The sequence below is a fragment of the Mesocricetus auratus genome, unplaced genomic scaffold (assembly GCF_017639785.1).
Source record: "Mesocricetus auratus isolate SY011 unplaced genomic scaffold, BCM_Maur_2.0 Super-Scaffold_100026, whole genome shotgun sequence".
Taxonomy (NCBI): domain Eukaryota; kingdom Metazoa; phylum Chordata; class Mammalia; order Rodentia; family Cricetidae; genus Mesocricetus; species Mesocricetus auratus.
Genome location: NW_024429207.1, coordinates 7,785,981 through 7,801,456, shown reverse-complemented (window position 1 = coordinate 7,801,456; position 15,476 = coordinate 7,785,981). Strand labels below are relative to the sequence as shown.

At 46.5% G+C, this 15,476-nt stretch overlaps 1 protein-coding gene across 4 annotated transcripts in view; it reads left to right on the top strand.

Moving 5' to 3' along the window:
* Positions 1 to 15,388, top strand: part of Acsl1 (acyl-CoA synthetase long chain family member 1) — a 61,822-nt gene extending 46,434 nt beyond the window's left edge. For 3 of the 4 annotated variants that reach the window (XM_005066672.4, XM_040731988.1, XM_040731989.1), the window contains exons 10-21: positions 199 to 272; positions 2,659 to 2,736; positions 4,720 to 4,854; positions 6,123 to 6,257; positions 7,089 to 7,184; positions 8,038 to 8,110; positions 10,153 to 10,241; positions 10,737 to 10,853; positions 11,544 to 11,687; positions 12,918 to 13,019; positions 13,119 to 13,190; positions 13,744 to 15,388. In XM_005066672.4, the coding sequence (XP_005066729.1) occupies positions 199 to 272; positions 2,659 to 2,736; positions 4,720 to 4,854; positions 6,123 to 6,257; positions 7,089 to 7,184; positions 8,038 to 8,110; positions 10,153 to 10,241; positions 10,737 to 10,853; positions 11,544 to 11,687; positions 12,918 to 13,019; positions 13,119 to 13,190; positions 13,744 to 13,884 (1,256 nt within the window). In that variant the 3' untranslated portion in view covers positions 13,885 to 15,388. Of the gene's footprint in view, positions 1 to 198; positions 273 to 2,658; positions 2,737 to 2,801; positions 2,880 to 4,719; positions 4,855 to 6,122; positions 6,258 to 7,088; positions 7,185 to 8,037; positions 8,111 to 10,152; positions 10,242 to 10,736; positions 10,854 to 11,543; positions 11,688 to 12,917; positions 13,020 to 13,118; positions 13,191 to 13,743 lie in introns of all 4 variants that reach the window. The other variant, XM_005066673.4, reaches the window with a different exon arrangement.
* The last annotated feature ends 88 nt before the right edge of the window (positions 15,389 to 15,476 follow it).

Below are 15,476 nucleotides of genomic sequence, written 5' to 3'. Positions count from 1 at the left end.
AATGACGAGTGTTTAAGGTAATTTCCTGATAGCAAGTTTCCTTGGAAGGATCATAGGTTGCTCAGAAATGTAGTATTACTTTGTGCTTGGCTCCCCAGTGGGTATCCAACAGAGGTATCCAAGGCCCTAATGGTAGAGGGTTTCTGCTGTTCTTGGTGGAGTATCTAACCTTGCTTCTGCTTCCCGTGTGCTCTGCAGGCAACCCCAAAGGAGCAATGATCACTCACCAAAACATTATGAGCGACTGCTCAGCTTTTGTGAAAGCAACAGAGGTAATTCTTGAGAGTATTATCATGGTTCTTTGTATTTACTGATTGCTTTAGGCCCCAAGAGAATAAGTAGTAAACCCCGCCTCATCTTCCCCCATTAGGTCCACACAGCATGTAAGAGCAATAAAATGTGGATAAGGCCCAAAGTCCCCTTCTCTCAGATGGTTTATCTGTGGCCCTAACCCTTAAAACCTTACCGTGATATCACCAGATGGAACTCATGGTGGCTTTTGTGTGGGGTAATAGTTGGGTGTCACTCTATGAGTACTTTTAGGAAAAGACAAAGGAGAGACCTCAACGCCTTTAGCATTAGGAACCCAGTTTCAAGTTGCCAGTGAATGTTAGAGACAACTGAAGGTTTTTAATCACTGTTCTGTCTTGTGGTCAGTTGGAGAAAGACTAAAGTCTCAACCTCTAGTTAACTTCCTGTCATCTTAAGGCTTCTGTTCACAGGTCACAGACTGCATGGTTGCCATTAACAAAGTACTACAGCCCATGTGGCCTAAACAACAGATGTTTATTTCCCTCAGTTTAGGAGGCTGAAAGTCCAGGACCAGCTGCCAGCAAGTTTGGTTCCTGGTGAGGGCTTTTCTTCCTGACTCGCAGATGGCTGCCTCTTTCTGGGTGTGCCAGTATCTCTTCTAATGAGACATCAGGCTGTTGGGTCAGAGCCTGCTCCCAAATGCAGTCACCTATTCCCAATACTTGGGCCTTCGGACTGTTGAGTTTGGGAGGGAGTTGAGTCCTTAACTCCAAAATCAGATTGCACGCTTATCTTTGCAAAGGCATTTCTTTTCCCATTCAACATGGTGTGCTGTTGCAGCCTCTAGGGAACAACCTGGAGCCCTACTTTTTGTGGCGGGAGGCTGTCTGTACCTCATGGTTGAGGGGAGTGGACGTATTTCTTTTATGGCTGTTGAAGGCTGGTATTTGAGGGTGCTTCACTTAATTTTACTCCACTGTCACTTTCCTCATTCTCGATCCCTACCCTTTTTGGGGGGGGGAAGGTTGGGGGTTGCTGCGTAGACAAAGCTCAACACTTAATGCTCTGCCAAAATGAAATTTAAATTTCCCAGTAAGCCTTCAGAGACAGCTTAAAGTGTTCAGTGATACAGCCTCACTGAAAATAGTCACACTGTCAAGAAGCAAGCTCAACTTGTAAAACTTCTAACAGTGACACTATTATTTTTTGTGGTATATCAGAAAATGTAAAAGTCTGAATACTGGGACTGTACCTCAGCAGGAGAAAGCAAGCTGTCCATGTTTGAAACTCCAGGTTCAGTCCACATTAACACACGCACACACACGCTCACACACACAGAAATGTACATACATACATATAGAAACGCATGCATATATGGGTATTACTGGGTCTGAATTCTCATTATGTAACAATTTCACAGTAAGAAATACTAATTGAGATGCATTTATAACTTTATTAGATTGAACCTAAGTTATAGTCTGCCCATCCCATAGGCAGTGACCCCACTTAGGGTTACATTGTTACTCAGACTGATGCTACTTTGGGGATAAGAGTATGTGATGTAGAAATTAGTGTGCAGATCACACGTGCACAAGCTCACACAGACACACACACACACTTCATTTCTTGTCAACATGGCTGCGGCTGTGTCGGCAAGCTTTCTTTGTGTTGACAACATGGCGCTTACATGCTGGCCCTCACTGCACCCATCCCTAAGAAATCCCTCTCTGAGGAAAACTAGGTTTAGTCTGCCTGTAGGCTCATCTTGGTCAGAATCTTACAGGAGAGCAGATTTTCTCAAGCTAGATTTGAGGATGCATTAAATGCTGTTGAGTGTTTTCCTGAGCTTAAGGGAGGCTTTCAGGTAAAAATATTGATCCAGCTCATCCGGCAGAAGCATTTACACCGGAAATAAAAGGCCTGGGAAACCTTTCTCTCCTTTGCCTTCGCAATGTAGCAGCATTGTCTTGACAGGCAGTGGGTCTGAACACCGCTTGAGGGGCAATGGGAACTAGCTGGTGGTGGGGTGTTGGGACTGAAAGACTAAACAAGTAGAGCACACAATTCCTCAACACTCGAGTTTGGGCAAAGTTTTCTTTACAGGGAGGGAACAGTTCTGAAGTGGCTGTGCCTATTCATGAGGAATGACTCCCACTCTGGCGTTGCTTTGGGAGGGGGATGTAGCTCTGTTAGAGCATTTGCCTAGCATGCGCAGTGCTCTAGTGCTATCCCCAATAATACTTTTTAAAGAGTTACTTTTGATTCTTTGGCAAGGAAAAAAATGCAGACATGAGTTAGAAGTAGACTCTGCTGAGTGTTGAGGGGCTGTGTGTCCTGCTCTGAAGGAAAATGGAGATATGCTGGAAGTCTTAACCCTTCTCTTCTTGCTGGTGTCCTTGCTTTTAGAACTCATTCAGCGCTTCCCCAGATGATATTCTGATATCTTTTTTGCCTCTCGCCCATATGTTTGAGACCATTGTAGAGGTAGGCATCCACCGTGTCTCCCCGCTTGTCTGTGTGTACCCTGCTAAGTTGTTGTTGTTTTGCAGAAAGCACTGATCATGAATGCCAGTGACACACACATTTCGTATTTACCACTGGCACACATGTATGAGCAGCTGCTACAGGTGAGTGTGGTGCGCAGCCGCCATTCGCGCTTGGTCCCATTGGCAGCGGCAGATTACTGGGAAGAGTATGAATTCGTATTCTAGGTCCAAACTGGGTATCTGAACTTTAACCCTGCAATTTAAAGTTGAGAGTTTGAACATTCAAAGAATGCACATAGGACACACTTGCAGATGAACTATTGCTAAAGAAAGGGTTTTTTCCTTTTAATCGGAAAAAACTTTTTTCATACAGTATATTCTGATCACTGTTTCCCCTTCCTCATCTCCTCTCAGATCTTCCCCACCCATCCAACTCCATGCCTTCTTTCTCTCTCTTTAGAAAACCAATGGGCCAGTTTAAAAACAGAAAAAATAAATAAATAAATAAATAAAACGAAGAGATACACACAGAGAAGAAAAAGGTGCCAGAAATGTACATGCAGGCACACATGTATAAGGCAAACAAAACCCATGAAAACACATGGAGTGCTTGTCAGTTGGAGATAGCTTCCAGGTTAGGGATGGGAGCCTTTTCCCAGTTCCTCAGTGCTGGGCTCCATCAGGCTCAGACCTGTTAGGCCCTTGTGCATGCTGTCAGTCTCTGCGTTCATGTGTGTATTAGTCATGTTGTGTCTAGAAGACACTTTCCTTGGAGTCTTCTGTCCCCACTGCCTCTTACAGTCTTTCCACCTCTCCTTCCGTAGAGCTCCCTGAGCTGAGGGAAGGGGTTTGATGGAGACATCCCTTTTAGGACTGGGTGGTCCAAGGTTTCTCATACTCAGCACATTGTTCAGCTGTGGGTCTCCGTATTTTTCCCATGTCTAAAGGAAATATTTTAATTCATTGAATCTGATGTCTCCGAGGCACCTGTTTGAAGACCTCCCCCTTGTTTCTTGATAACGTACCAATTGGCTGGATCTTCGCACAAGCATTCGATATGCCTGGGGGGAGAAGGATGGTGTCTAACTGACCTTTGCCTGGGTCCCCTGTGCACACACAACTGTGCACATAGTTTAACACCGGACCAAGGCAGGGAGATAACAGAGTTGGTAAAAGGATTATTCTGCAAGCATGAAGGCCTGAATTTGGTCCCCACACCCATGTGAAAAAGCTCTAGAGCTCTCTGCTCAGCCAGCCTAGTCTAATCAGTGAGTCCCAGGTCCAGGGATCACCCGCCTCACCGGTACTGGGCTCAGTAATGCACACGTCACCACAGCCGGTGCCGCCACTGCCCGGTGAGCCTTTTTTTATTTTGAACTTATTAGGCAAGTAGATGGTTTGTCTAGTCTGTCTGGGTGACCAGCTCAGTTTGCAGGATATAGGGGAAGCATTACCATGTGGGATAATCTTGTAGCCAGCCACTTAGAGTCCTGACCCAAACTAAATTCAGTGCCTTTCCAGAAATTTTTGCTTAGATTCAAAAATGGAAATGAGATTTTAATGAGCCTGGTCTGGAGGCAGCAGGTTTTTATTTTGAGAATAAGTAAGCTTGCAAGTCCCTGGAAGGTTAAACAAATATTTGGGCTATATAAAATAACATATAACTCATCCCACAGATAGCTGTTGCTTGTTAGCCCCGGATAACCCGTCTCATTACCATGAAGAAGCCTCCCTCACCACCACCCCCCAGTTTCATACTGACTCCTGTGTCATTGGGATGGTGAAATGCTCAAGTTTCCATGCTTGTATAGTACACCAAGTAAATGCAGACACATTTTAAAGAAACCACCCATATTCGGAGTGTTATGGATGGTTTCTGGAAGCTGGTTTGAAACACTAATACTACAGGCTCATTTGCTGTGAGTCTGGGTGCAGTGGGGTCCTCCTTGCCATGCTGACGCTTGTCTGTTTTCACTCGTAGTGTGTAATGCTATGTCATGGAGCTAAGATAGGATTTTTCCAAGGAGATATCAGGCTTCTGATGGATGACCTCAAGGTGCTTCAGCCCACTATCTTCCCTGTTGTTCCGAGGCTGCTGAACCGGATGTTTGACAGAGTGAGTCCCAAACAATGAAGTGTGGGGGGCAGGAGGTGGGGCTGTGTGGCCTGGTGCCAGACCGACTAGGGTTCAGCCAGGTACCCCTGTATGGCCATCGACAGTCGCACAGAACTTCAGTCTGCACCTGTGCAGAAGCAGAACTCAGTTACTGCACAGACCTGTTGGTAAGGGAACACGCACCACACCCTGTAGATGCTCGCCTGTAAGCTGTACGTCCATTTATTCAGTTGCTCTTTGCTCTTGGTTCCTCATCTATAAAACAGACGATTGTACCAGCTCCCTGTTTCATCAAGGTGCTAAGTGGATCACACACACATAACTGCGAGATGGTTTTATTAATTGTTCCACCAACCCTTGCATTCACGAACGGTCACTTCTCCTCGCCGAGAGATGTGTCCAGGCCACAGTGCCAGTTGAGAGCATGTGGCATCTGCTGTGTCAGCATAGACTGCTCAGCTGGGCAAGACCAGTGTGTGGCGTGGCCAGTCCTGGAACTGAGCTTCTAGTTGGCACTGTGAATACTTTCCCCTTTTCTTGCCATCTCTAAAAACTTTGCTTTAAAATTCATTCTTTCAAAAAAAAAAACCAACCTTTGCTACAGTTGCATTGAGATATGCTTCACATAGCGTACAGTTTGTCCCCTTGAGTTGCCCAGTGCAGGGCCTGAGGGTAAAGCTCCCAGGGAAGTGTGCATGTCCAACCCCAGCAGTGAAAGTGAGGGCTTCAGTGAGGAGCGTCGACACCTTCCAAAGCTCCTGAGTGCTGCCAGAGCTCTCTAACCACACCACAGGCACTTTCAACACCCCAGAAACGAACCCTTTACCCGCTCTTTGTCACCTCCTACCCTCCTACCCGCTAGATCCCGAGCAACCAATCTCATACCTTCAAAATACGCACGTCAGTCTTTCGTAACTTTGTATAGCCAGATGCTATTCCCCTGAGTGGTCGTACACAGTTTATTTAGCCATTCCTTTATGGACAGTCATTTGGGTGGTTTCAAATGACTTTTGGCTACTGCAAATAACCCTGCTGCAAATATAACGCTCTGCGTAGGTTTCTGTGGACATGTCATTTCTTGTAGAGTTGGGTCTTGGGGCAGATTTATACTTAACAGCTAGAGGGGCCTGGTTGGTATTTTTCCAAAGCAGTGTCCACCCCTCCAGCAGCTACAATGCTCCTGCGTTCTGTCTCCACCACACTGTTGTCTGCCCTTTTGATTTTAGCTGTCTTGGAAGATGTGAAAACCTTACCTCTTGCCTCATTAGATTTTTGGACAAGCAAACACTACAGTGAAGCGATGGCTGTTGGACTTTGCCTCCAAAAGGAAAGAAGCTGAGCTTCGCAGCGGCATCATCAGAAACAACAGCCTGTGGGATAAACTCATCTTTCACAAGATACAGGTAGCAGATAGACTGTCACCTCACGTATGTCTCATGTAAAGTCATGGGAGCGTGCGTGTGTGCGTGCGTGTGTGTGTGTGTGTGTGTGTGTGTGTGTGTGTGTGTGTATGTGTGTGTGTGTGTGTGTGTGTGGCAGAGGAGAGCGCTGCATGGTGCAGGTCTGTAATCCCAGATACTTGGGAGGCTTAGGTGGGAAGATTTCAAGTTCAAGGCTAGCCTGGGCAACTTGTAGAGACACAGATCAGTGGCGGAATGCTTGCTAAACATGGTCATCACAGTATTGAGAGATCAGATACACACACACACACACACACACACACACACACACACACACACGATTGGGAGGATATGAAACCAAGAGAAAACAACACAGCTCTGTTCTTTCTGGCAACTGTCTGAAAGAGATAGGGCTATTAGGTGAGCCCAATTCTCTACCTACATCCAGTCATTGCTACAGCTGCTCTAGGTGGAAGAGTTCGAGGTGTGGTAGCCTTCCTTTAGCTTTTCTGGAACAAGTATGCCACTCCTGTAGTGATGTTTTAAGCCTGAGAATGCCAAATGCCCAGATGCCAAAAATGTGGTAGTTGCCATAATCTGATCCCTAGGACACCCATCAACAGAGTGCTAGCTTAGTGCCAGGTCTGCCAGGGGAAGTGGGCAGCTCCGGGAGGAATGAGCTTAGTCCTGGGTCCTGCTGTGGGCACCAAGAGCTCAGTCCCAAGTGAGAGTCCTGTCCATGTGCTGCAGGATAGCTGGTCACATGGGACACAGGGTCTGACAGAGGAGCCCTGACTTCTGCATAGGTAACCCTGCTTCTCTCTTTCTTGCAAGTCGAGCCTGGGTGGGAAAGTCCGGCTGATGATCACAGGAGCGGCCCCGGTGTCTGCCACAGTGCTGACGTTTCTGAGGGCAGCTCTTGGCTGTCAGGTGAGGTCAATCACACCACCTGGTCATCCCAGGCATTGTAATGCCTTGGCCCATGGTTTGATGGACAAAAATGTATATGCATTGTGATTGTGCAGCATGATGTATGGATGCATTGAGTAATGGCCAAAGTGCTGTATGACTTCACATACTTATCAGCTTTGTGTGTGGTGAGAACACTTAGAAACAATTCAGACGTTTTCAGGCAGACAGTGCATTGGATTTTACTCTGCTTTCCATGCAGTAGTGCCTGAGCTCACTTACCACGCTATACATTAAACCACTTGAGCTCCCTCCTCCTTGAATTCACATGTTCAGTCTTCCCAGGCCTCCCGGCCTCTCATTTATATGCTTGGTTTTGCGTGGAATAGGTTTGTGTCCAATTTGCTAGGGAAATAAATCTGCGTGTGTTTGGCCCAAGCCAAGATGTGTGAGCCATGCCCCTCGAGTGTGGCTGCAGGGGTGGGGTGGGTCATTGGTGATGAGCCTACCCACACTCCGTGCTTGAGAAGCTATTACAAAGGAGGCCAAGGCTCGTGCTGACAGTCAGGACATGTGTCGATATCCTGGCCTAGCAGAGCAAGATGGGTACTGACCCATCCTGTGGGAGCTCCCCCTAGCATGTCTGCAGGACGTTGAATAGAAGGCAACATGGACTACAGCCAGTGTCTGACGTGGGGGGGAGGATGTTTGGGTGCGTTTTATGCTATTGAATAAGCGTACTAAACCAAAAGTTAAAAACGTTTCAGAGGCTGGGATTCCTCGGGTGTTAGTAAAACTGAATTTATTTCTTGTGCACTTCCTGCAAAGACATGGCTGCCCCACACTAATAATGTCTTGTTTCTCTCTGACCAAGTTCTACGAAGGCTATGGACAGACTGAGTGCACCGCTGGTTGTTGCCTGAGCTTGCCTGGAGACTGGACAGCAGGTATGGTTGGCAGGAGAGCCATTTCCAGAGATTGGTGTTTGAGGGCAGGATGCTTGGAAATGCGTTCTTCGTTGACTGGTTCGTTAGCCTCCTTGCACAGCAATGCATAACATGTCTCAAGGAATTAGGCCTCAGGCAAATAGCCCTGCAGGTCTGTGAGCTGGGTACCCAGTGTGATTAGACTGTGATACATCCTAACAGAGGAGATGCTTCCTCCACAGACTTGCCAGTGATCAAACAGGGTCTCGTCATTTACTGGTGGTTTTAACCCCTAAGTAGGTGTCACAGTCACACTGTGTGCTCTGCCAGTTGCTGGGATGCAAGCTGGGAAGGGGGATGCATTTTAAGAGTCTCACAGACTCTTAATAGTCTAATGTAGAGATTGTTTTCGATTCTCTGGCTGTGAAGGAATGTGGTGTTAGAAACTAAAGGTATAAAGTCCAGAGTGTCAACATTGATTCCTGTAGAATTATAGAATAGAATTACTGCCAATAGAAAATGCACACAAGCCCTTTGTCTCAAAGCAAACAGGGAGGACAACGGCTCTTTAGGAAGGGCAAATTACGGACACCATGTGAGTGTTCTCCTAGTAACACTGTAGGGAGATGAGTTATAGACACTGCTTAAATATCATGTGGACAGGGACAATGTTATGTAGAGAATGTAGGATACTTCCCTGGCTTATCTGATGCATTATAAATCTAGCAACCATCTAGCAACATAGACCCCAGCATCTACCACTGTCTCACAGTGTGGTTCTACAGGCACCAATTCTGACACTCTGAAAGCGTCTTTATACCTTTAGTTTTTAACACCATATTCCTTAACAGCCAGAGAATTTAGAACAATAGTCTAATATTAGATTATTAAAACATAGGCAGTATTATCTGTGAGGCTCTTACATTTTTTTAGTTGTGAGCCAAGCCTTTAATGGTTGAGCCATCTCTCCAGGCCCCGATGAGGCTCTTAAAATGTATCTTATTTTTGTTTTGGAAAAAAGATGCCCTTCCTAGTTTGCTTTCTGTTGCCATGGTAAATCACCAGGATCAAACCTAGCTTGGGAAGGACAGGGTTTATTTCACCTTACTATTCTTGAGTCATAATCTGTCACTAAGGTAGGTCGAGGCGGGAGACAAAGCAGGAACCGGAGCAGAGGCCATAGAGGGATATTGCTGGCTTGCTATCCATGGCTTCTTCAACTTGCTTTCCTATGCAGTCCAGGACCTCCTGCCCAGGGAGTGGCACCGCCCACGGTGGGCTGGACCCTCCCACATCAATCATTAATCAAGAAAATGCCCCCACAGAGTTGCCTACAGGCCAGTGATAGATGCATCCTCTCAGTTGAGGTCCCTCTTTCCAGGTGACCTGGTTTGTATCAAGTTGTCAAAAACACATAGTAGCACACAGCCAATCCCTAATAATCTCAGACAAGAGAGTTAAATTGACTGTGGAAATGTCTTAATAGTCCTAAGTGTAAAAACACGTTCCTCTAAAAACAATGGCTGTGTCAATCAGGACCAAGGGATGCGTCAGAGCATCACCAGGGTAGACAGGGCTACCTGTGTTCTCTGAGAGAGAGTTTGAAATTGGGTGTGGTAGTACACGCCTGTACCAGCACTGGTAAGGTGTAGGTAGGAGGATCAGAAAACCAAGGCCATCGCCAGCTTTATAAGGAGTTGGAGGCATGAAAAGGTTATATGTGGGTAGGTAGAGTCAATCCAATCGGATCATGGAATTGAGGCAACAGTTTTATTTAGAAGGCATGCCCCAAGTATCTGGACCCACCTGCAGATCAGCGGCTGGAGTTGAAATTTGGAGATGTATTCAAAGTCCCAGAAATGGGAAAGGTCCTTAACAGACCTTGGGGTATTCTCACCTCTCTTCAAGAAAGAAGTTCTCTTAAATTGCTTTACCAGGCTGCAATTGCAAAAGCCAGAAATTTCTAGCAGCTGTCACTATGAGGAGGCTTACTGGTTGTTGAAAATGCTTTGGCCTGGGGCCGTTATAGTGCACTTTGAAATGATTTTCCTCTTTACATGTAGGCCATGTTGGTGCCCCCATGCCTTGCAATTATGTAAAGCTTGTTGATGTGGAAGAAATGAACTACATGGCTGCCAAGGGCGAGGGTGAGGTGAGTGAAAACCTGCCCGTCATTGATGAGCAGCATCTCCTGTAACAGCTGCCATTAGGAGCCCAGTTCCGGAAAGCGCTCAATACGGCTCTTGAGCTTGAGTCTTTGGGGATCTAGGAGTCAAGCAGGTCAAAGGTGCATTTCTGCTTGACCTTCCGTCTGTGGGACAGTTAGGGATTTGGGCCCAAGAGCATGTTACAAAACCCCGGTGGGATTGGTCTCCAGTCTGCTAATGGCCCTGCCTGCGCTGTTTGGAAAACCCAATTACACAAGTGATGTCATTCCATCTGAGGCTTGCATTACTCCTGTGGCTTGACTATCCCGGGTCTGTAGGAAAGGAGATAGGGACACTGGAAATGACTCCAAGGTCCTGATGGGACTTTGGTAATCCCTCTAGAGCACGGAACGGAAGGCTTCCAGACAAAGGTTGGAACACATGTAACATGAATCCTTGGGAGAATCCCTGGTCAGTGTTAATAGGCCATGTTTCCTCAGGTGTGTGTGAAAGGGGCAAATGTATTCAAAGGCTACTTGAAAGACCCAGCAAAAACAGCAGAAGCCCTGGACAAAGATGGCTGGTTACACACGGGAGACATTGGAAAATGGCTGCCAGTGAGTTGTCACCTGTCCCCTTTGCAGACAGATTTGTCTAGCTGCAGAGAGGAACCCACCCCACCCTGCACCCCTCCACCCCTGCCGTGCAGCCCTTGTCGAATGGTGTGCTATAGCTCCTTTGTATCCTGCAGGAGACAGGCTTACATTCTCGGGGTACCTGATTAAAATCTTGATTTTTTTTTCCCTGCGGCACAATGCTTTTTAATTTTTTTTTGCTGCCTAAAATCAGTTGAGTGCTGCCTCCCATTTGACACCCCCCCCAACAGCGGGTTTTTACAACATCAAGTGTGTACCTTGATTTGGGTGCTGGCTAGCATCCCCACAGGTTTGTATGCATTGGAACTGGCCCTTCCCAAAGTTCCTGCCTTCCCCTAAGACGTGGCAGTGGCCATGGAAATTCGGCCTTTGTCTGCAGAGTGCTGTGGAAGGGTAAGGCTATGTGCTGGCTGTTGGGGAGCACATCTCATTTGGTGAGCAGGATATATGTGTCCCCACTTCAGACAGGAGGCTAAGTGAAGTAGAGCGATAAGTCTGTTGCTAAGTGGGGAAGCAGACATCACATAGGCTCTTGAATTCCCTCCCACGTGGCTAAATGGCCCTAGGCAATTTCAGATCCCCTGTACTGTGACTGATGGTGGGAAAACCAGCCTGGAACTCACCCACTGTCCCTTCCTCTCTGATACACAGAATGGCACCTTGAAGATTATTGACAGGAAAAAGCACATATTTAAACTAGCCCAGGGCGAGTACATAGCACCAGAAAAGATTGAAAATATCTACCTGCGAAGCGAAGCCTTGGCCCAGGTGTTTGTCCATGGAGAAAGCTTGCAGGTATGGTCTTTCTAGGTTGGAGCCATCCATTGCCAAGCACCGCAAGTGCCTGGATTACAGGGACTCTACAGGTGATTGACAACAGGCGAGTGGGGACACGCCCGCAATTCCAGTACTTGGGAGGGTGAGGGATTATGAGTTGGAGGCCAACCTGGGCTATTACTTCTAGACACCTTGTTTCAAAAAATCAAAGCGGATAGGTGAGTGACAGTTTGAATCCATGCCATTGACCTTCGTGTGTGGTGGGTTTCCCTATCACCGACAGACTGTTGGGTTTTGCTCCACTGGTCTTCACTATGCCCAAAAGTTGTTTTCTCTTCAGTTTCTGGATTTTAATTTTAACTCTAGTGAATTGCTCTGGTGTGTCAATAATAGCTGGATAAAGATACTAGGGGTTTGATAGTATGTTTCTAATTTAATTATGAATGAAAATATTAATGGTTATGGGATATAACGCAGTGTTTACTTTATTTTCTATGTATGAGTGCATGTGTATCTGCACCACTGAGTGCCTGTGGAGGTCAGAAGGTGTTGGATTACTCCCCTGGCACTGGAGTCATGGGTTGTTGTGAGCCGAACCTAGGTCCTCTGCAGGACGAACAAGTGCTCTTAACTTCATCTCTCCAGCCCCAAGTTCTACAGTTTTGTTTTGAGACAGGGTTTCTCTTTGTCATCCTGGCTGTCCTGGAACTCACTTTGTAAACAGACTTGAACTCATAGACACCTCCCATCTCAGCTTCCTGAGTGCTAGGGTTAAAGGTGTGCACCACCACACCTGACACGTTTTACTTTTTTTTTCCTATTTGTCTTTTACTGAAAATAGGGTGTTTTTTTTTAATAAAAAACAAAACAAAAAACTAGGCATGGTGATGCATGCTTTTAATCCCAGCACTTGGGAGGCAGAGGCAGGTGGATCTCTGAGTCTAAGGCTAACCTGGTCTACAGAGTGAGTTCCAGGACAGCCAGAGTACACAGAGAAACCCTGTCTCAATCAAACAACAACAACAAAAACACAGTAAATAAAAATTGCTTTGCTGTTAGGTTCTGATTTTTCAGTGACTGGTGGTGCCTGTGTCTCATGGCTGGTAGTTCCTCACCTGGGCTCAGGCAGCCCTGGCGGGGGTGTGGCAAGAATGCATTCTGAGCACAACCCACAGTACTATCAGATAATCCCATGGGCCTGCGGTGTAGAAAAGTCAACCGGTAATGACTCCCTTGTGTGTGTCCTAGGCATTTCTCATAGCCGTTGTGGTGCCAGACACCGAGAACCTGGGTTCCTGGGCCTCAAAGAGAGGGTTTCACGGCTCGTTTGAGGAGCTGTGCAGAAACAAGGTGAGACTCGGGAGTGTCCCAGCATCGTGTGCCTCACCACTCTGTCCTCAGCGTCTGTAGGGACGAGACAAAGTTACCTGGCTTTTCTTACATTATTAGGATATCCAGAAGGCTATCCTGGAAGACATGGTGAAACTCGGGAAGGAAGCTGGCCTGAAGCCATTTGAACAGGTGGGACTTTGAGCCAACTACAGGAGTTCAGTGCAGAACACAACCTGACTTGAAGATTTGCAATGAGTAGATCTGAGGGGTTGACGATCAGATCTAAAGAAATAGTAGAAACAGTTGATACAGAAGGATTTTCTTTTTAAAGATTTGTATGTATGTATGCATGCTCATGAATACAGGTGCCAAAATGGCCAAAGGTGTCAGATCTGGAGCTAAAGTTATAGGTAGTCATGAGCTGCCCAGCGTGGGGTCTGAGAATTGAACCTAGGTCCTCTGGAAGAGCAGGAAGTGTCCTTAACTGCTGAGCCATGTCTCCAGGGACAGGGTTTTTCTCAGTATGTGACTGCTCTTTCCCCTGAGGTTAGCAAACACTCGCAAATTCTGTCCTAATGGGGACCGTGTCCGCTGTTGAGAAAGCTCAGTGAAATTAGAGGTTAGATTGGATGACTTAAGGGTCTCCAGCCCCTTTGAGAACTCAATTGCTGTCGAGACTTAGGCTGTTTCTGCTGTGTCTGCTCTCTTCTCCCCTCATTTAAACAGCCTTGCTTATTTGCAGGTCAAAGGCATAGCTATACACACGGAATTATTTTCTATTGACAATGGCCTTCTGACTCCAACAATGAAGGCGAAAAGGCCAGAGCTACGGAACTATTTCAGGTCACAGATAGATGAACTGTATTCCACCATCAAGATATAACGTGAGGAAGACTACTTGGGAGAAACAGCACACCTCCACAATCTCCTTGTACCAATGGCCTTCGCATTGGTAACGTTGCCTGCAGCAAGTGTAGGAAAGGAAACGGCCATGATGGACTTGCCCACAGGGTCTTACCATGGGGATATTAGAGGGCACGGAACACTGCCTTACAGTCACTTGTGTTGCAGCCCATAATCCTGCTGATACACAATTTCCAAAACGAGCCTTAAGTATTGTCAAGGGGAGCCCGTAGAAGTGCTAAGTTATTTAAAACTTCCTCAACCGATAAGGTGGGTGTTAAAAAGTCTGTCTCCTATCTTTGTAAGTGAGGGTTAGGACTTCGCTCTTTCTGGTATGTCTGCTGCTTGCTGCACAGCCGTCTGCTGCTCTGAAGAGGGCAGTGCACTGGAGGAAAGAAAGTTGTCCTTTAAGACAAGAACAAGTGTCCAGGCTGAGGAAAGCCACAGCGGACCACAGATTTCTCTTTGTAAATCCCTTCCCCCTCCACAACTCCACCCCGCATACAACACGCTCACGCAACCCATCTGATATGTAAGGGTTCCAAATGGTCTCTGTTGTGCCTGCTGGGACACAAGTTTCCCAGTAAACTAATGGACCGGTCCTCCTCAGAACAGTGTGAGCGCCCAGTCTCAGAAATCAAGTAAAAACAGGAAGCTGGCTCACATAGCAGGATGCTCTTGGACTCCTCTCCAGATCTGGTCCCCTCCCCTCTTCCCAGGGGCAATGGGAAATCCTGCCTTAGAGACTGCATTGAAGATGGTATTTCAGAGAACGACCTGGATCGGCCATGCTCAACTGTGATGCCTCCGCCCATGTCCACTTGTTCCTCGTGGATCCAGCTTGTGTCTGTGAGGGCCACTGGGCTCCAAACGTGGTTTTCCTAGCAAATGATGATGTGCTGATCAACTTGCTTTTTTTTTTTCCTCCCAATTAAACTCAGGCAAAGCATGTCTTCACAACTATTAAGGGAGTTGATAAATGTGGGTACTTATTAAAATGGAAAATAGTAAGTAAATGTAAAACTACCTGATTTCTGTGAGATGCATTTAACAAGCCAAAACTGTGGGATGTAGAAATCTGGGGGAAATCCTGGGATTAACTTCTCAGGGGATTTTCGTTCTGTTTTGTTTGTTTTGCAGCGTTAATTTGGGAAATAAGCAGCATTTCACTCTACTGCGAGTCTTTGCCACATTTGACCTAGTCAAGCTGTCGTTTATACCTTTGAAGCCACCATTGTTGGCTGTGTGACAGTGCGTGTATTCTTGAAGCACAACAGGGTTTGCACTAAAGAATCGTCATTGTAATAACACTATTTGGTAGCCTAACTTCATACTTGTATTCTTAATTGCACAAGAAGTCGATAATTTTCACAACGGGGTTTTGAATGTTTGCTTTCAGTGTTGGCTATTTCTATGTTTTATAAACCAAAACAGAATTTCCAAAAACAATGAAGGAAACCAAAATAAATATTTCTGCATTTCGAGTGAGTGGAGAATGTCTTTCAAGTGCAGTGTGACATTCGGGACAGAGAGCCCACGGTGTGCACCTTGAGTTTGGATGGCCTTCCTTCT